Source organism: Thalassophryne amazonica, chromosome 9 (genome assembly GCF_902500255.1).
Source record: "Thalassophryne amazonica chromosome 9, fThaAma1.1, whole genome shotgun sequence".
Classification (NCBI taxonomy): Eukaryota; Metazoa; Chordata; class Actinopteri; order Batrachoidiformes; family Batrachoididae; genus Thalassophryne; species Thalassophryne amazonica.
In genome coordinates, this window is record NC_047111.1 from 67,778,158 (window position 1) to 67,800,064 (window position 21,907).

General features: G+C 40.7%; 1 protein-coding gene across 1 annotated transcript in view; it reads left to right on the forward strand.

Moving 5' to 3' along the window:
- frem2a (FRAS1 related extracellular matrix 2a) overlaps positions 1-20,862 on the forward strand; it is a 301,376-nt gene extending 280,514 nt beyond the window's left edge. The window contains 8 exon segments of the mRNA XM_034178287.1: positions 392-584; positions 684-809; positions 888-1,015; positions 1,107-1,241; positions 6,786-6,912; positions 11,868-12,055; positions 12,175-12,321; positions 20,249-20,862. Coding sequence (XP_034034178.1) covers positions 392-584; positions 684-809; positions 888-1,015; positions 1,107-1,241; positions 6,786-6,912; positions 11,868-12,055; positions 12,175-12,321; positions 20,249-20,794 — 1,590 coding nt within the window. The 3' untranslated portion in view covers positions 20,795-20,862.
- The last annotated feature ends 1,045 nt before the right edge of the window (positions 20,863-21,907 follow it).

The following is a 21,907-nucleotide window of genomic DNA, read 5'->3' on the forward strand; positions in this document are numbered from 1 at the left end:
ACCTCAGTAACTGGAGATGACCAAAGGAATGCCCATGTTTAAACTGACTGTGGCACATTGATGCCTACTTTTCAGAAGTTGGGATGGACCAGTTGTCTGTCTATCTGGGTGGTTGTTAATTAGGACTTGGGGCAGTGCTTTGGTGTGGTGATGTGGTGATACGTGGCACTGCTCCCATGCTCCCATGCCATAACTGACCTAGTATCTTGTTGAGTTACAATCTAATTAACCTTATTAACATGCATGCTGAAGTTTTCACTTCCACTGTGACTATCCAATAAAACTACACAAGTAATGCATTTTACTCTGTGTGGATGCTGTGAATCTAGATCTGGATTTTCTAAGATAAATGTGTGCACTTCACTCATCACCTATCAAAATGTCCTGACAGGTGCTGAACCTGGTCCAGTCCTACGTGACCCTGCGTGTGCCTCTTTATGTGTCGTACGTGTTCCACTCCCCCGTGGGCGCCGGCGGCTGGCAGCACTTTGACCTGCAGTCAGAGCTGCACCTCACTTTTGTGTACGACACAGCCATTCTCTGGAAGGACGGCATCGGAAGCACCCCGCAGGCGGAGCTGCAGGGTGAAAGATACTCTTTGTGTTTTGGATTTGCCTATTTCTGTATTTGCACTTAAAACACCCAAAGTACTTTTTATGTTATCATTATTTCCTCCCTTCCAGGTGTATTGTATCCAACTAGCATGCGTATCAATAACCAGAGAGGGCTGGTGGTTAACTTCCGCACCAAGGCTCATTTCAGAGGTCTCTTTGTGGAGACCTCTGAAATGAGCAAAATAAAGCAAGATGGTGAGACTGATTATTGTCACCACACAGCTGGAAACACAATGACTGGTTTTAAACGGCGCCTCATTTGATTCTGTTCAGCAGCCTCCATGTCATCCATAGTGATAAGTGTGGACCGCCCTGGCATGACCTTTAACCTGTCCTTAGTGAAGAGTGAGCCCACCTACAACCAACCAGTCCAGCAGTGGCTCTTTACCTCTGACTTTGCAGTACGACCACATCACCTTGTGCACATTTACTGTATGTATCCAGGTGATCCAACTGGTTCTGCTAATTCTTTGTCCCATTTGCTGTGTGCAGGTGAGAGACTACTCTGGTACGTACACAGTGAAGCTGATCCCCTGTATAACAACCCAGAATATGGAATACAGTGTTCCACCTGTCTGCAGTCCTAGAGAACCTGTCACCTTTGACCTAGACATCAGGTTCCAGCAAGTAAGATGATCTTCATCCAAGCATTTTATTTATTTTTAAAGTGGAATGACAGAATTTTCATCTAGTATCTAGGTATTTAGGTTTCGAACTGCAACCGAACCAATAACAAAATCTTGCCCCTCCCTTTCCAATCATGTGATCATATATGTGCTTTTGTCAGTGCTAAAACAGAGACAGACACGCTGTAGAGGAGAGTGCTGACTTGCATCATAAAATACAGATTTTAAACATGTCCAGGACCTGTTTAAAATGAGGGGCTCCAGTTGCGAGGAAGATTATTATTTGAGAAATCAAAGATTCGAACTACTGTAAAAAGTCAGTGCATTTCTGCTAAAGGTGTTAACATTTGGATTAAGTGTCCTGATAACATTAAAACATTTGGTTGCCTTTAAAAGGCTTTATAAACATTGTTTATTTACTTGTTATAGCAAGATGAATTAGGTTTATTGGGTTTTTTGTTTGTTTTGGGGGTTTTGGGTGTATGCATTCTGCACTGTTGTTTGCATGGTTGTGTTTTAAAATTTTAGTTCAGTGATTAATTTATACTTTGTACTTGTTGTCATAGGTGTATATGTATATTTTTATATACATATGTATACATGGTTTTATTTTTATGATTAAAGGGGTATGCATTTATAAGCTTTTCCTTCTGCCTACACCCTTTCAAGAAATTTCTTTATGAGCTTTTGTTTTTTGTTTTTATTTATTTATTTATTTTTGCTATTTTTGAGTCTGCGTGTGCCGAATAAATAAATTCATTCATTCAGATGAAGTTAAATGAAGTTACACTGTTACGCTCATCAGAGTCAGTAAAGTAAGTCAGTTTTGCTGTCACTGTGTAGCTTTTACAGCTGCTCAGCGATGTGTTCAACGCTGTATTAACTGAATGATAACACACAGTGTTAGTGAACTAATACGTATACAAATAATGAATGTTTATGAGTTCAGTGGTATGAATATTTCATGAGGTGAAAGCTTTCAACAGATTAAATATTTGTTCCATTGAAAGAATGTAAAAACATTCATTATTTGTTTTATATAACGACTAAAATAGATACTTGTCATTTGATATTTTATTAATTTTTAAACAACAGAAAAGAGACTTACAACCCCAATTCCAATGAAGTTGGGACATTGTTTCAGTCAGAGTTTCAGTCAGGTTTCAGAATTCATCATAGTACAGAAACAGCATTAGTGAAGGTTACAAATGATCTTCTTATGGCCTCAGACAGTGGACTCATCTCTGTGCTCGTCCTGTTAGACCTCAGTGCAGCTTTTGATACTGTTGACCATAAAATTTTATTACAGAGATAAGAGCATGCCATAGGTATTAAAGGCACTGCACTGCAGTGGTTTAAATCATATTTATCTAATAGATTACAATTTGTTCATGTAAATGGGGAGTCTTCTTCAAAGACTAAGGTTAATTATGGAGTTCCACAAGGTTCTGTTCTAGGACCAATTTTATTCACTTTATACATGCTTCCCTTAGGCAGTGTTATTAGAAAGCATTGCTTAAATTTTCGTTGTTACGCAGATGATACCCAGCTTTATCTATCCATGAAGCCAGAGGACACACACCAATTAGTTAAACTGCAGGAATGTCTTACAGCAGGGGTAGGCAACCTGTTCCAGAAAGAGCCATGAGGGTGCAGGTTTTCTTTGCAGCCACTGACTCCACCAGGTGATTTCACTGATTAACTGATTCCATCTGCTCAAAGTGATATTAATCAGTAAAATCACCTGGTGGAGTCAGTGGCTGCAAAGAAAACCTGCACCCTCATGGCTCTTTCTGGAACAGGTTGCCTACCCCTGTCTTACAGACATAAAGACATGGATGACCTCTAATTTCCTGCTTTTAAATTCAGATAAAACTGAAGTTATTGTACTTGGCCCCCACAGATCCTTACTCTGGATGGCATTACCATGACCTCCAGTAATACTGTGAGAAATCTTGGAGTTATTTTTGATCAGGATATGTCCTTCAATGCGCATATTAAGCAAATATGTAGGACTGCTTTTTTGCATTTGTGTAATATCTCTAAAATTAGAAAGGTCTTGTCTCAGAGTGATGCTGAAAAGCTAATTCATGCATTTATTTCTTCTAGGCTGGACTATTGTAATTCATTATTATCAGGTTGTCCTAAAAGTTCCCTGAAAAGCCTTCAGTTAATTCAAAATGCTGCAGCTAGAGTGCTGACAGGGACTAGAAGGAGAGAGCATATTTCACCCATATTGGCCTCTCTTCATTGGCTCCCTGTTAATTCCAGAATAGAATTTAAAATTCTTCTTACTTATAAGGTTTTAAATAATCAGGTCCCATCTTATCTTAGGGACCTCTTAGTACCATATCACCCCAATAGAGCGCTTCGCTCTCAGACTGCAGGCTTACTTGTAGTTCCTAGGGTTTTTAAGAGTAGAATGGGAGGCAGAGCCTTCAGCTTTCAGGCTCCTCTCCTCTGGAACCAGCTCCCAATTTGGATTAGGGAGACAGACATCCTCTCTGCTTTTAAGATTAAGCTTAAAACTTTCCTTTTTGAAAAAGTTTATAGTTAGGGCTGGATCAGGTGACGCTGAACCATCCCTTAGTTATACTGCTATAGACTTAGACTGTTGGGGGGTTTCCCATGATGCACCCAGTGTTTCTTTTTATTCACCTCTTTTTGCTCTGTATGCACCACTCTGCTTTTAATCATTGGTGATTGATCTCTGCTCTCTTCCACAGCATGTCTTTTTCCTGATTCTCTCCCTCAGCCCCAACCAGTCCCAGCAGAAGACTGCCCCTCCCTGAGCCTGGTTCTGCTGGAGGTTTCTTCCTGTTAAAAGGGAGTTTTTCCTTCCCACTGTTGCCAAGTGCTTGCTCATAGGGGGTCGTTTTGACCATTGGGGGTTTTCTGTAATTATTGTATGGCTTTTGCCTTACAATATAAAGTGCCTTGAGGCAACTGTTGTGATTTGGCGCTATATAAATAAAATTGATTTAATTTGATTGTGTAGAATGTAAATAAAAACAGAATACAATGATTTGCAAATCCTCTTCAACCTATATTTAATTGAATACACCACAAAGACAAGAAATGTAATGTTCAAACTGATAAACTTTATTGTTTTTGTGCAAATATTTGCTCATTTTGAAATGGATGCCTGCAACACTTTTCAGAAAAGCTGGGACAGTGTTATGTTTCCCTCTGTGTTACATCACCTTTCCTTCTAACAACACTCAATAAGCATTTGGGAACTGAGGACACTAATTGTTGAAGCTTTGTTGGTGGAATTCTTTCCCATTTTTGCTTGATGTACAACTTCAGTTGTTCAACAGTCTGTTGTCGTATTTTGTGCTTCATAATGCGCTACACATTTTCAGTGGGCGACAGGTCTGGACTGCAGGCAGACCAGTCTAGTACCTGCACTCTTTTACTATGAAGCCATGCTGTTGTAACATGTGCAGAATGTGGCTTGGCATTGTCTTGCTGAAATAAGCAGGGACGTCCCTGAAAAAGACGTTGCTTGGATGGCAGCATGTGTTGCTCCAAAACCTGGATGTACCTTTCAGCATTGATGGTGCCATCACAGATGTGTAAGTTGCCCATGCCATGGGCACTAACACACCCCCATACCATCACAGATGCTTGCTTTTGAACTTTGTGCTGGTAACAATCTGGATGGTCTTTTTCCTTTTCCAGACCACAGCACACTTTTCCACTTTGTGTCTGTCCATTTCAAATGAGCTCAGGCCCAGAGAAGGCGGCGGTGTTTCTGGATGTTGTTGATGTATGACTTTCGCTTTGCATGGTAGAGTTTTAACTTGCACTTGTAGATGTAGCGATGAACTGTGTTAACTGACAATGGTTTTCTGAAGTGTTCCTGAGCCCACGCTGTAAGATCCTTTACACAATGATGTCGGTTTTTAATGCAGTGCCACCTGAGGGATCGAAGGTCACGGGCGTTCAATGTTGGTTTTCGGCCTTGTATGTGTAGAAAGTTCTCCAGATTCTCTGAATCTTCTGATTTTATTATGGACTGTAAATGATGGAATCCCTAAATTCCTTGCAACTGAACATTGAGAAACATTGTTTTAAACTGTTGGACTATTTTTTCACACAGTTGTTCACAAAGTGGTGATCCTCGCCCCATCTTTGCTTGTGAACAGCTGAGACTTTTGGAGATGCTTCTTTTATACCCAATCATGACACTCACCTGTTTCCAGTTAACCTGTTCACCTATGGAATGTTCCAAACAGGTGTTCTTTGAGCATTCATCAACTTTTCCAGTCTTTTGTTGCCCCGTCCCAGCTTTTTTGAAATGTGTTGCAGTCATTCATTTTAAAATGAGTAAATATTTGCAAAAAACAATAAAGTTTATCAGTTTGAACATTAAATATCTTGTCTTTGTGGCGTATTCAATTGAATATAGGTTGAAGAGGTATTCTCCTGTATTCTGTTTTTATTTACATTTCACACAATGTCCCAACTTCATTGGAATTGGGGTTGTACATTATGGTGTTCCATTGCTGCTAAAGTCCAAATTGTGATGCGTAGTCCAGTGATGCTGTGCACTGACTTTGGTTTTCCATTAAAAATGGGGAAAAAAAAGATTTTGTGTTGTTCCTCTATCCAGCCAAAAATCACTTCAGCTCTTCATCTGAATAGTTCTTCATGCATCCAGACGGCTTACAGCAGAGTAGATTTTGTGTGTGTGTGTGTGCATGTGTGTGTGTGTGTTACAAGAACTAGCAGCATCAGTTAGCACAGTCAAAGCATGTCTCGGTAGAGTCGTTGTCCCCCACACACACGCAACTGGGTCGGCACTTGTGTGCATGTGTACTACCAAAAAAGACTGTACGTCCTCAGTGCAGCAAAAAAAAAAAAAAAATCACATCAGAAATTAGTCCAGCTTTTTATTCTTTCTTCCTGCTAACAGCCTCTAGACAGCGCAGTGGATTTGTATTGTGTGTGCATTGTGTGTGTGTGTACGTGCACATTCATGTGTGGGGGCGGGCGAGCATGTTCGTGCGCAAGCATGTGTGTGCGTGCATGAGCATGTGTGTGTGCACATGCATGTGCGTCCACAAGCATGTGTGCGCGTGCATATGTGTGCATGTGTGTGTGTGTGTGTGTGTGTGTATGTGTGTGTGCGCGTGCAATGGTACCAAATGTATGGAACCAAAGTTGCACTCTAAATGGAACCAAACTTCACTCTAAATGCAATGCAACACAAATGGGACGAATTAATCAATGTCATGTGGCATACAAAGCACCAATCAAATGACAAGGATCCACTCAACCATTATAGAAATGGCACTAATCTTAATCTAATTTCTATTAGCTACACAATTCTCACTGGTTTGCTGTACAGGGAATAGCACTTAGTAGTGCACAAAAATGCATTATCGTGGGACTTACCTGTGGGATCTGACTGTCCTTGTTACAGGACGTTGGATGGGTTGCAACCCCAATAATGTCAAAAATTCAATCATGCCACTATAAAGATGACTTTTTTTTCTTAGATCATGCTATCCTTCTGAATGTCGGTCTCTTTCTGTAGGTGAGTGACCCAGTTGCAGCCGAATTTAGTCTGAACACACAGATGTTCTTGTTGTCCAAAAGGAGCTCGTGGTTGTCTGATGGTTCTATGGGATTCAGTCAGGAGACTGATGTCGCCTTTTCTCAGGGTGAGTCATTCGATGATTTCAAGACACAGTAAAGACTCCAACAAAATATTAGGGTTTTTGATACAGTTGTGTTAATACATATTTGGACAGCAGCACAATTTTTGTAGTTTGCTTTTGACCACCATAAAAGTGGAAGGACTGCACTTTTTTTATAGGTTGTGTTGCTTTATTTTTCTTAACCCTCTGGGGTCCGAGGGCATTTTTTGGACAGTTCACTCGCCTGGCATAAATGTTTTATTATTGCTGTTAAAAGCTCACCCTGTATCCCACAATCAAGTAGTATGTCTCTTTTTTTTCAGGACAACCTGTACTTTCAGATTATACAGTGAGGAAAACAAGTATTTGAACACCTGTCAGGATCTCGAGGTGATGTGGCACAGAAGGTTGTGGGACCCAAATGCAAAAACTCACAGACAGTGCAATTGAAATTGAAAGGCTTTATCGGTCAAAATGAGCTTGGATTCGGTACACAGTTAGACAGTCATGGATACAGAGGTACAGATAGTCAGCAGGCCAAGGCGTCATCAAAAAGGCAGGCTCAGATCTTTTACACAGGCAGACAAAGTATGTGGGCAGAAGCAAGACGAGGTCACAAAACAGAGCTGGGTCAGTACACGGCAAGACAAGGCAGAGCTATGAAAAGGCTGGTACGAGGACTGTGAAAATCAACGAACTGGTGGGGCTTGAGTGAAAACAGAGGGTTTAAATAACCAAGGTGGAAATCAGGAAAGTGAGAACAGGTGTGTTGGAAGAATCAGGAAGGGGGCGTGGCAAACAGAAGAAAGAAAAGTTCAGGTGGGCTTGACTAAGTGCAAAAATACTGAACAGCAAAAACCAAAAGGTAATCCTGATGAAGAAAAAACAGAAATGACAAAATGCAGAGACAAGTGCAATGAGACAGAGATGAAAGAAAACAGAGAAGAAAAACCAACTAAACATCATGACATGCTAACAGAAAGAAATGACCCCAAAAACTAGTAAATGATAAAGTGAACAGACCAGCCAGAAAATAAAAGACTAAGACAAAACTAGAACGGAACTGACTGTGGCTAAAGAATAAAAACTAACAAGAATAAAATGGCAAACAAACCTACAGACTACAGAATAACAGATAATGCCTAAAATGACTAAACAGAAAACTAAGTGATAAACTGAAAACAAAACCAGGGACAAAAGTAAACTTCACAGAAAAGGCCAGACTAAAACATAGCACAAGAAATAACAAGAACAAGAACCACTAAGACTGAAGTGACTAAGGTAACAATTAATGAAAACAATATGGCAAAACAACTACTAAGACAAAACTACACAATACATGAATGATTAACAGAAAACAAAACCAATGAAAACATGAACATGGCAGGAATACAAATACAGATGTACAGAACAAGAAAGCAAAGATCAATGAAAAAGTCATAACAGGAAGCCCATCAAGGGCAGGATCATGACAACACCCTGTGATTTTGCAAGTTCTCCCACTTAGAAATCATGGAGGGGTCTGAAATTTTCATCTTAGGTGCATGTCCACTGTGAGAGACATAATCAAAAAAAAAAAAAATCCGGAAATCACAATGTATGATTTTTTTAATAATTTATTTGTATGTTACTGCTGCACATAAGTATTTGAACACCTGTGAAAATCAATGTTAATATTTGGTACAGTAGCCTTTGTTTGCAATTACAGAGGTCAAACATTTCCTGTAGATTTTCACCAGGTTTTCACACACTGCAGCAGGGATTTTGGTCCACTCCTCCATACAGATCTTCTCCAAATCGTTCAGGTTTGTAGTTTCAGCTCCCTCCAAAGATTTTCTATTGAGTTCAGGTCTGGAGACTGGCCAGGCCACTCCAGGACCTTGAAATGCTTCTTACGGAGCCCCTCCTTAGTTGCCCTGGCTGTGTGTTTGGGTTCATTGTCATGCACGAAGACCCAGCCATGATCCATCTTCAATGCTCTTACTGAGGGAAGGAGGTTGTTTGCCAAAATCTCACAATACATGACCCCATCCATCTTCCCTTCAATACGGTGCAGTTGTCCTGTCCCCTTTGCAGAAGAGCACCCCCAGAGTATGATGTTTCCACCCCCATGCTTCACAGTTGAGATGGTTTTCTTGGGGTTGTTCTCATCCTCTAAACATGGTAAGTGGAGTTGATTCCAAAAAGCTCTATTCTGGTCTCATTTGACCACATGACCTTCTCCCATGCCTTCTCTGGATCATCCAGATGGTCACTGGTGAACTTCAAACGGGCCTGGACATGTGCTGGCTTGAGCAGGGGGACCTTGCTGCCCTGCAGGATTTTAAACCATGACAGCATCATGTGTTACTAATGTAATCTTTGTGACTGTGGTCCCAGCTCTCTTCGGGTCATTGACCAGGTCCTCCTGTGTAGTTCTGAGCTTTCTCAGAATCATCCTTACCTTATCTTGCATGGGATCCCAGACTGAGGGAGATTGACAGTCATCTTGTGTTTCTTCCACTTTCTAGTAAATAATCATAACAGTTGTTGTCTTCTACCAAGCTGCTTGCCTGTTGTCCTGTAGTCCATCCCAGCCTTGTGCAGGTCTACAGTTTTGTCCCTGGTGTCCTTAGACAGCTCTTTGGTCTTGCTATGGTGGACAGGTTGGAGTGTGATTGATTGAGTGTGTGAACAGGTGTCTTTTATACAGGTAACAAGTTCAAACAGGTGCAATTAATACAGGTAAAGAGTGCAGAATAAGAGGGCTTCTTAAAGAAAAATTAACAGGTCTGTGTGAGCCAGAATTCTTGCTGGTTGGTAGGGGATCAAATACTTATTTGCAGCAGTAACATACAAATAAATTATTAAAAAAATCATACATTGTGATTTCCGGATTGTTTTTTTTAATTATGTCTCTCACAGTGGACATGCACCTAACATGAAAATTTCAGATCCCTCCATGATTTCTAAGTGGGATAACTTGTAAGTTCGCAAGTTCAAATACTTATTTTCCTCACTGTATATGCTATAATGGTGTTTTATAAGTGTAATAAAGGTTTACAATCAGAAATAAGAAAGGAAAAAATAAAGCAGAAAATAATTTTCACACATTTATTCAAAACACACAGCAAACTATAATAAACAACTATTTTGACACTTTATAAAGGTAATTTGGGGTCTTGTAGAACAGAATGTACAAAATAAATGTTGTAACAATAAACACAAATGCACATTTTGAGCAATATATACAAAATGGTCTATGCGTTTTGTTTGTCTTTATGCCACATCTCAAAGCAATTTCTGTCTGCTATTACACAAAGGCTTACAACACAAACTTTTTTCTTTCCTGGAGTTTGACTCTCTTTTGGAATGTGTTCCTGCCCCAGGGTTCCTGCACTGTAAACAGCCTCTCTTCACAGTTTGAGGCCCCGTTAACACCCCTCCCCCCTCCTTTCATTTATATGCGTAAATGGCACTTGACGAGCGAGAGCAAGAGAGGCTCATTCAACAATATTTCTGGCCAAGTAGTGAGTCATTTCTGCCAGTGACACTCTTTGTTAGACCACGTGAGGTTGTATGAGGCCTTCTTACGCTGATCACCTTCATTCATATGCGCAACGCTATGCTTTTACACATGGAGCCTGCAGCCAGGGGGCTCTTCAAACAGCATTCACGTGTCAGAGAGTAACACATTCTTTCTACAAATGATCTTTGGGACCATGTGACTGCTCTGCCCTACGATTGGATATTGAAAACCCATGTGACGGTGAACCAATTCCGATTGAACACTCACACTGCGCACGTCATCACACAGCTTCTATGAGGAGTACAAAGATGGTGGACGCTGACTCGAAAGTCCGCAGAGTTATCTTTTCAGCAAAAAAGTAAGTTTCTTTCTCATATCATTAAAAAGTTATTTATAATTTAGTAAAACTTGGTCTCAGCCATCGTATATGACAGCGTTGGCCCCAGAGGGTTAAATACGTCCACGTCCTTCCTGATATCAGGCAGTTACCTGCACTTTTCACAGGCCAGCAATGATAGCTCAGTGGTAAAGCTTCTGACTGGCAGTCAGCGTTTGGAAAGTGCAGGTTCGAATCCTGTGGGTTGCATGTATTTTTAATTTTTTTTATTTTCACAGCAGCTGCACAATGTGGTTACTCATCGTGCAGCTGCTCGCACTGTGTTTCACCGTGCACCAAACCATCACAAGCATGTATTTATGTATTTTTTTACTTTTTATTTATTTTTCTTTACAGCAGCTGCGCGATGTGCAACCACATCGCGCAGCTGCTCACACTGTGTTCCCGCGAGCACGAACTATCACAGCAGCATTGTGCAAGCCTGCCCGTCGGATTGATGTTTTTGTGGTTCGCTCATACGAGCTGTTCTGCCGTGAGTCGTCCTGAGTTGTACTTATTCATACTATGTGTGAAGGGGCCCTAAGTCTTGTATTGTCTGCTCTTTATAACAGGAAATAAATATTTTAACAGACTAAACGCCAAATCTTTTTTTTTTTTTTCCGGGCTTATTCAGCTGGTTTCTGCCTCTTTTGTCCAACTTCATGTTATGTGTGAAGGGGCCATAAATGAAGTTCAAGACATATTTAGCAACTTTGAAATGTTCATGTATCTATCTTCTGGCTTGTCTGCAGAAAACTGGTTGTAAAATGATTATTTGTATTCCCTTTGAAATGAAGGGAATGTGGATAAAAAGCTTGCAGTTTGTGAATGCTTAATGCAATATTTTATTTGCTCAGTTACTTATGGACCTGACTGAATGTTTTCATTGAGTTAACTTGAACTGTTTGTCAGAAATGCATACATGCCTGGATGACACACAAAGCCACCTATGTGACATTATGAGTAGAGTTAAACACATGCTTATCAATGAAGAAGTGTTGGAACTGATTAATTTAGGTGTTGGTCTGCAATCTATTATTTCTTGTTATATCTTGGTGTGTGCTTTAACAATTGTGTCTTAATCCCTCTTTTCAGGTGACACAGTCTATGGTCGTGTTATGGTGGACCCTGTGCAGAACCGGGGAGACTCTTTCCTCTGTAACATAGAGAAGGTGTTCCTCTGTGTGGGTGCCGATGGATACATCCCAAAATACAACCCAACAAATTTTGAGTTTGGCTGCCTGGCTGACACACCTTCGATGCTCTATAGGTTCAAAATTCTCGTAAGTGAACTCTGGTCTTTGTTGTTGTAATGTCAAAATGCAGAGAAACAGAGAGAAAATATGTTACAAGTGAAATAAATATTACTCCCTTGCTATCCACTTGCCTTTTCCTTATCTAGGACAAGGCTCAGCCTGAGACACAGGCACATGCATTTGGCGATGTTGCTTTTAACGCTGTGCTGGCGGTGGATGATCCCTCAGCCGTGTCCCTCGTCACACAGCCAGGATCAGATGGGTTCAGATTTGATTCCACGCCCATGTTCCAGGTATTGTATGTCTCAGGAACTGACTTTTATTTGTGAGCTAAACGCTACAATAAATAAAGAAATAAATAATGCCTAGACAGCTTCTGCATGTGTATGTTTGGTTACAAATCATGACTGTTTGACTTGAACTCTCATGAAACAGGTACATTTTCTAAAAATAATTACTGCAGTTAGGAGATAAATAGCTATCGTGCATCTTGATGTCATTATGTTAAATTGTCATTATTGTGTTCAAACTCAGTGTTCTGCTATGTCCAAGCAAATTCTGTACATTCCCTCACTATTATGTAGGACATTATGTGGTTGTTGGTGCGTGTGTGTGTGTGTGTGTGTGTGTGTGTGTGTGTGTGTGTGTGTGTGTGTGTGTGTGTGTGTGTGTGTGTGTGTGTGTGTGTGTGTGTGTGTGTGTGTACACATTCCTGTGAACATGAGTACTTAATGAATGACTGACATGACAGTATGTGTGACCAAAGACACATTTTGAAGATAAAGTTTCTGTCAAAAAACGATATATATACATATATATATATAATGTTTATGAGTTCAATGGTACGAATATTTCAATATACCATTATACCATTCAACGAGGCAGTATGTTCCAGCTTTCACCTCATTAAATTTTCGTTCCATTGAAAGAATGTAAACACATTCATTATTTGTTTTATATAACGGCTAAAACAGATCCTTGTCATTTGATATTTTATTAATTTATTAACCACTGAAAAGTGACTTACATTTTGGTGTTCCACTGCTGCTAAAGTCCAAATTATGACGTGTAGTCCAGTGATGCTGTGCACTGACTTCGGACTAACATAAAAAAAAGAAAAAAGACTGTGTAGTTCCTTAGTCCAGCCAAAAATCACATCAGCTTTTCATCTGAACAGCTCTTCATGCATCCAGATGGCTTACAGTAGAGTGGATTTTGTGTGTGTGTGTGTGTGTGTGTGTGTGTGTGTGTGTGTGTGTGTGTGTGTGTGTGTGTGTGTGTGTGTGTGTGTGTGTGTGTGTGTGTGTGTGTGTTACATGAATTAGCAGCGTCAGTTAGCTCAATCAAATCATCACGCACACACACATGCAACCAGGTCAGCGCTTGTGAGCGCATGTACTACCAAAAAAAAAGACTGTACATCGTCAGTGCAGCGGAAAAAAAAAATCACGTCAGAGATTAGTCCAGCTTTTCATTCTTTCTTCCTGCTAAAAGTCTCCAGACAGCGCAGTTGATTTGTTTTGTTTGTGCTTGCGGGCACGCATTGTGTGCGTGTGCGCATGTGTGAGATGCAAACACATGTGCGTGCATGCGCATGTGTTTGTGAGCACATGCATGTGTGTGTGTGTGTGTGTGTGTGCGTGCGCATGGACGTGTGCAGAATGCAATGGTACCAAACAGAACCAAACTGCACCCTAAATGCAATGCAACACAAATGGGATGAATTCATCCATGTCATGTGACATACAAAGCACCAATCAAATGACAAGGATCCACTCAGCCATTTTATATATATATATATATATATATATATATATATATATATATATATATATATATATATATATATATAATATACACACACACACATTTATTTATATATACAGTAGTGTTCAGAATAATAGTAGTGCTATGTGACTAAAAAGATTAATCCAGGTTTTGAGTATATTTCTTATTGTTACATGTCAGTTTTATTTATATAGCACATTTACAACAACAGCAGCTGCCCAAAGTGCTTCACAGTAAAAACAAAAAACCATACCACAAAAAAAAACCAAAGCATTACAATTCCAAAATATAGAAGGACACATAAGACTAGACACACACAGCTTAAATTGTATTAAAAGCCAAAGCATAAAAATGAGTCTTAAGAACAGATTTAAAAGACTCGAGTTGGAGCAGCTCTGATGTGCAAAGACAAACTGTTCCAAAGTTTAGGCGCAGCCACCGAAAAAGCCCGATCACCTCGAGTTTTTAATCGAGATCTGGGCACATTTAATAATTAACATTTAATAAAAGCTGGCTTTCTGACCTCACTGATCAGACCGGAACATAAGGAGTCAAAAGCTCAGAGAGGTAATCGGGAGCCAAACCATTTAAACACTTGAACACAAGCAGCAGAATCTTAAAATCAAGCCTAAACGTGACTGGGAGCCAGTGGAGCAAGGCCAACACAGGGGTGATGTGCTCTCGCTTCCTCGTCCCTATGAGCAGTCGTGCAGCAGCGTTCTGGACCTGCTGCAGACGCTTTAGAGACGATTGGTCCAGTCCACAGTAGAGTGAGTTACAATAATCTAGACGGGATGTTATAAACAAATGAATAACTCGCTCAAAAACACACGCTGGGAGGTAAGCCTTCACTTTTCTCAAGATTCTGAGTTGGTGGAAACTGCCCTTTACCACAGAATTAATTTGCTTGTCCATTTTGAAGGAGCTGTCAAAAATGACCCCCAGATTTCTGACAGAATCACATGGGAAACAAGGTACCAGTAGATTCAGTAGATTCTCACAAATCCAACAAGACCAAGCATTCATGATATGGACACTCTTAAGGCTATGAAACTGGGCTATTAGTAAAAAAAAATAGTAGAAAAGGGGGTGTTTACAATAATAGTAGCATCTGCTGTTGACGCTAGAAACTCAAAACTATTATGTTCAAACTACTTTTTTAGCAATCCTGTGAATCACTAAACTAGTATTTAGTTGTATAACCACAGTTTGTCATGATTTCTTCACATCTGCGAGGCATTAATTTTGTTGGTTTGGAACCAAGATTTTTCTTGTTTACTAGTGTGCTTGGGGTCATTGTCTTGTTGAAACACCCATTTCAAGGGCATGTCCTCTTCAGCATAAGGCAACATGACCTCTTCAAGTATTATGACATATCAATCAATCAATCAATCAATTTTTTTTATATAGCGCCAAATCACAACAAACAGTTGCCCCAAGGCGCTATCATCACATATCCTAACTGATCCATGATACCTGGTATCTAGGGTGTAATTTTGAGTAGGGATGCTAGGGTCACGTCCCTACCAATATTCAGCCCCCTACTGTGTAATCATGACCAATAAAACCGCTGTCCTCCATTATTATGGCACATAAAGGGTTCAATGTATGCCACTGCTCGAAGCCCCCCTCTTTAATGTAGATATCCTTGTCTGATTAGCTACCCGTTTCTCGCTAACTTGGTTGGCTATCCCACACTTCCAACAGTGGCCGCGACCGCCCATCGACGCCCCTCCCCCTCGCCCCTATCTCTCTCTTTTGAGCTAGACTTCGGTGATATTTGGTAATGGATGACGGCCCCCCTCCCAAGAAACAAGATATTCGTTCATTCTTCACAGTCAGGAATGTAAGTGCAGGGTCTCCATCAAGCTTTAAAAACTAAGCAAAATCCCTTTCATGAATGGAAACCCTTCTTAAAAGCATTAGGCTTCTTCTGCTCTTTAGGCACTAGGCAGGTTTTAGCAACGTGGCAGGACGCATCGTTAGAGCTAGGCTACTGCACAGTTGCAGGGAACTTATTAAAAGACTGCGCGGGCGGACACAATAGCAGACAGACAAACGGGAATCGATTCATTCACGAATAGGGATGGGTATTGAGAACCGGTTCCTTTCGGGTACCGTTAAGAAATGATTCGATCCACCGACATCAATAAGCTTTTTGCTTAACGATTCTGTTATCGGTCCTTCAGAGTCACCGTTATTTTGGGGGGTGTTTGTCAGGAAAATGATAATTTCTCTACATTGATTCCAGACCCTGCAGCAGGTCCGTAATCAACTTTTCTGCAGCGTGGCTTTGCTTTGAACCTTGAACCAATCGAAGCAGTGGTTCGCAGATTGAAACAGTGCTTCGATTGCTTCGTTTATTCTTTCTTTCTTTCGCTTAATTTTCCCCCGCTAAAACCCTAAAGAACATACGTCTGTGAGTATTATTTACCTTTTTTATGTTAAACCGACCTGTTATGGTCTTCTGAAACAGTTGACAGATGTATTTTATAACTTAAAAACGGGAGCGACCTCCGAAGCGAGACAAAGGAACACCTCCATTTCGGATTGCCAGATGCTCATCATCGTAGCTCGGAGCGCGGCGCGCCAAGTGCCATTGTGTGCCATCTTTAAAGCTGTAGTAACAGTCCTTATTCTCTGTGAAGCCCGTAAAATTTTCACTGAAAGCCAGATACATTTTTCGAATGGTTTCCAGCTGCATGTCTCTAACAGTTTCTGAAAAAATTCTGATGGAAAAAAAGCCCAAATCATTCCACCATTTCCTGACAATGAAAATCTGACGAGGGAGCTGGACCACTCCTCCCACAAGGCGTGCTCACAGGCGAATGACGTAACCGACAGGCGTGGAAAAACTCACGCATGCACACGAAGGTTCAAGCTTGGCTGACGCAAAAACATATGAATCAAATCCATATAGTTTTTGAAAAAAATGACAAGGACCGTTACTTTATGGACAGACCTCGTACATACAGAAATAAATAATTGTTTCCTGTGAACACCTAGTGACTCTTACACCTCCATTTCATCCCTGTCTTATTTAAGTTTAATGATAATTTGTTTCGGTCAAACCATATTTTTGGTTTGTTAATTTCTTCAGTGATTTCCTCCAGAACTATCTGCCAAGCTAGAAAACTGCTGCATCCTAGTAAGAGCAGAATATTACTGGAATGAATTTGAAGAAGGAAAGTTGGGTTTTTTTCTCACTAAATGGATGCTGCACTCACTGCAGTTTATTGTCTGGAATAGTCCCAGATTGCATTTCACAGCTTCTAGAATTCATTTTCGTGCAAGTGGTGTTGGGGGGTAATTTTGGGTTTCAACTTTTTTTTGTTTTTCGTCACTTTCATCCCTGAATATGTCAATCGTGAGTCACTTTTGTGCAGATTAAAGTTACTAACTGGGACTCCTGTCTTGTTGCGAGAAAGAAACGAGAATCGTCCTCCGTTCTGTTCACACAGCTCCAAACGCTGCGCGGCTCTCTGCCAAGTCAAGTTAGAATGATAGAGTCCAGTCGGAATTAATAACTTCAAAGCGAAACACCGTTTTGTTTATTTTTATTTATGTCCAGAGATCAAGGATACAGTGACCAATTTCATATTTATTTACTTTAAGACTCAATGAAATACATAGAAAACCTGTAAAGACTACTTTTAGTACAAAATTCACAAAGTATCGATAAGGGAATTGATAAGGAATCGGATCGATAAGCAGAATTGATAATGGCTTCGATATCGATAAACTCTTATCAATACCCATCCCTATTCACGAACGTCACAACACTAGCAGATAGGGTTACTGCAATACTTCGTGTTAAATATCCATCCTTGATGAATTCAATTTAAATGTATAGCTGGAGCAATGTTGGGTTAGTTGCTTTGCTCAAGGTCACTCCAGTCATGGATGGAGGTGTAAAGAGAGGTAAGGTTGGGATTTGAGCCTGCAACCCTGTGATTGAAAGACCAACTCCCTAACCATTGGGATGGCTTGTTAACCTTAACATTTGCATGACATGAACTTATGATTGGTAATGCAAAAAAAAAAAAAATCTTTGTCTTGGAGCACTTTTGTGTCCCCACCAATATCAAAATCAAAGTTACTCCCTTGCCTGGTATGCGATATATAGGCCCAACACCATAGTAGGAGAAACATGGCCATATCATGATGCTTGCACCACCATGCTTCACTGTCTTCACTGTGAACCCTCACAAACTGACGGTCGTCTCACAAATTGTCTGCGGCCCTTGGACCAAAAAAGAACAGTTTTACTCTCATCAATCCACAAAATATTCCTCCATCTCTCTTTAGGCCAGTTGATGTGTTCTTTGGCAATTTGTAACCTCTTCTGCAAGTCTTTTATTTAACAGAGGGACTTTGCAGGGGATTCTTGCAAATAAATTAGCTTCACACAGACGTCTTCTAACTGTCACAGCACTTACAGGTAACTCCAGACTGTCTTTGATCATCCTGGAGCTGATCAATGGGTGAGCCTTTGCCTTTCTGTTTATTCTTCTATCCATTTTGATGGTTGTTTTCCGTTTTCTTCCACGTGTCTGGTTTTTTTTTTTGGTCCATTTTAAAGCACTGGAGAGCATTGTAGATGAACAGCCTATAATTTTTGGCACCTGCGTATACGTTTTACCCTCTCCAGTCAACTTTTTAATAAAACTACGCTGTTCTTCTGAACAATGTCTTGAACGTCCCATTTTCCTCAGGCTTTCAAAGAGAAAAGCATGTTCAACAGGTGCTGGCTTCATCCTTAAATAGGGGACACCTGATTCACACCTGTTTGTTCCACAAAACTGACAAACTCACTGACTGAATGCCACACTACTATTATTGTGAACACCCCCTTTTTCTACATTTTTTTACTAATAGCCCAATTTCATAGCCTTAAGAGTGTGCATATCATGAATGCTTGGTCTTGTTGGATTTGTGAGAATCTACTGAATCTACTGGTACCTTGTTTCCCATGTAACAATAAGAAATATACTCAAAACCTGGATTAATCTTTTTAGTCACATAGCACTACTATTATTCTGAACACTACTGTATATATAGTAAAGTAAGTCCCTTCGGCTGCTCCCTTGTTTTGCACTTGGGGTCACCACAGCAAATCCAAGGTGGATCTGCATGTTGAACTGGCACAGGTTTTACGCCAGATGCCCTTCCTGACACAACTCCACATTACATGGAGAAATGGCAGGGGTGGGATTTGAACCCGGAGCCTTCTGTGATTGGAGAAACTGCACAGTGCAAGCTTTGCATTTTGTATCACTACTCTTAGCTTAGCTACTCTTAGATTTTCTTTCACCAAAACAGATCAAATCCACGCTTGCATCTCAGACGTGCCTTCTGGCAATTTGTAGCTAAACTTTCAGGTCTTCTTTTTAAGAAAATCCTCCTCTATACCACTTCATCATGAAAATGGATAACTGGTGAAACAAAATGTAAAGCTTGCACTGTGCATAATTTCTCCAATCACAGCCACGTAAGCCTATAACAACTTCTGGGTTGTCTGGGTGTCTTGGTGGCTTTCCTCACTCTTCTACTTCTTGCACAGTCACTCAGTTTTTGAGAACTGTCTACTCCATGCAGATTTACCATAAAGTTCCATATTGTTTGTATTTCTTCATAATTGATGTAAATAAAGTCCAAAACATATTCAGTGGCAGCTTTACCATCAGAGAGCCTCGTCCACAACTACCACAAAAGACTCCAAGCTGTCATTGATGTTAAAGGGAGCAACACACAGTATTAAGAACAGGGGTATGTAAACTTTTGATCAGGTTCATTTGGGTAGATTCTGTTGTCATTATGATTTTAAAAGAGTAAACACTGTTGTTTGCCATTAAATGGCTCCACCCAACCACTAACCATGATTTAACATTTTTTTGTGTTACTGTTCATATTATCTGAAGCAGGGGTGGTGGCCAAGTGGTTAATGCACTTGGTTTCAGTGCAGAAGGTTCCGGGTTCAAATCCCACCCCTGCCACATTTCTCCATGTAATGTGGAGTTGCGTCAGGAAGGGCATCCGGCGTAAAACCTGTGCCAATTCAACATGCAGATCCACCTTGGATTTGCTGTGGCGACCCCGAGTGCAAACAAGGGAGCAGTCGAAGGGACTTACTTACTTAAGATGCCAACATGGTCCAAAATGGGAGATTTGCTGATCCTCACATGTATTGACCAGAATCCAGAATTTCAAAGCTGAATGTACAGTAGTTTTTTACAGTTATCTCTGGAGCGTTCGCAGTCACGCTCACTGAGGAGCTCCATTATTCCAGTGCTTGCCCTAATAATCACAGGGGAAATGTTGCTGACAAAGATATGACAGGATTTTAGGCAACTGATATGTTTCTTGCTTTCTTTTGTGTTTTTGTTTTTTTTTTTGGTTTCTAACATATGCCTGATTTGGTGGTTTTGTCAGGTTGCTGGAGGCTGTGAGTGGTATATTCACATCATTTATACAGCCCGTTCCAAAGCAAATGCCAATCAAGGAATCGGAAAGCGCAGTTCAAAGTCCCACTCTTTGGTTTCCACGAGTGACAGCTCCTTTCTAACACCCATTGTCAAACATCAACGCTTCAGACGGTCATCTAGCACTCACATCCCCAAGATAGTCAAGAATATTGGCGGTGACAACAACCGTGGTACCAATATCATGCACATCACTTTGGATCGCACCAAGCAATGGGCAGAGGGCTCCAATGAGCCGTATATTGATGGGCTTGAATCTAAAGAACTGACTGCAGAGGTGGAAGGTGTTGGTCTGGTGACTGTGGTAGGAGCATTGGTGGGGATCCTGCTGACTGTCCTCTTGGTTATTGTCCTCGTACTTGTGCTGAGATCCAGACAGAAGGACGGGAAACAGGGATGGAGGAATGGGTTGCAGGAGGTGGTGAAAGGATCTATCAGTACAGAACCCATGTTGGTGGTGAGGATGCAAGACTGTCACAACAGCTCAGAGGTCTGAGCAACGGATCCAATAACGGACACATGGAGAAAAAAGATAACGTGTCACTTTTATAAATTTTGGAAACATTAAACTTTGTTTCTTAAATTACTTTCCGTACACCAAAAATAATGATTGCTATGTATGTGTTATTATTGGATGCTTTGTGCACGCAGATCACCAACAGAAAACATCTTCAGAGTTCCACACACTGTCTCTGTTTTCCAACCTGTGCTGCTATCTTATTTCTTTTCAGTCTTTCTGTCGTAACAGTGTGAAAGTGCCTGAAGCACATACATCCCTTCAGGACAGTCCCAAACGCTGAGAGCACATTTTTTTCCAAGCACTTTCTGTCACAAAGGTCAAATGTGTGATTTCTTGCTGCAGGTGTAGAGCACCTTGGGTAAAAATAGAAAGTGCACTGTATTACATTTAAAGGAATATTTAATCCCATGGCAATCGACTGTTGCCTGTCCATAATACACTGCATATGTTGATCTTGGTTTGATTCTTGGTCATGCTACCTGTGTCCTTGGGCATTACACTTCATCTACATTGTCCCAGTCCACCCAGCTGGAAATGGGTGCTAGCCTTGTCTGGGGACGTAAGACTTGTGTCCCATCCAGGGAGAATAATAGACACTTATCCACTTCACACTATGGAATCTGAGGATAAGCACCTCATATTCCGAGGAGGTGATGGTCTAGTGGTTAAGGTGTTGGGCTTGAGACCAGAAGATCCTCGGTTCAAATCCCAGCCTGACTGGAAAATCACTAAGGGCCCTTGGGCAAGGTCTTTAATCCCCTATTGCTCCCGTGTGTAGTGAGCACCTTGTATGGCAGCACCCTCACATCGGGGTGAATGTGAGGCATTATTGTAAAGCGCTTTGAGCGTCTGATGCAGATGGAAAAGCGCTATATAAATGCAGTCCATTTACCATTTAAGCACCGACACCAATGTCCCTTAGGGACCCTATGTAAGACTTGTGTGTCTGTTAAAACGCCAGTGATTTTTGTAGAGACACCCTAAACTTACAAGTGATTGGTAATTATTTTATAACATCATACTTTTTCAACATCTGAAGAAAACATATTTCTCCCAGTTATTTGATGATGAAACAAACGTATAATATTG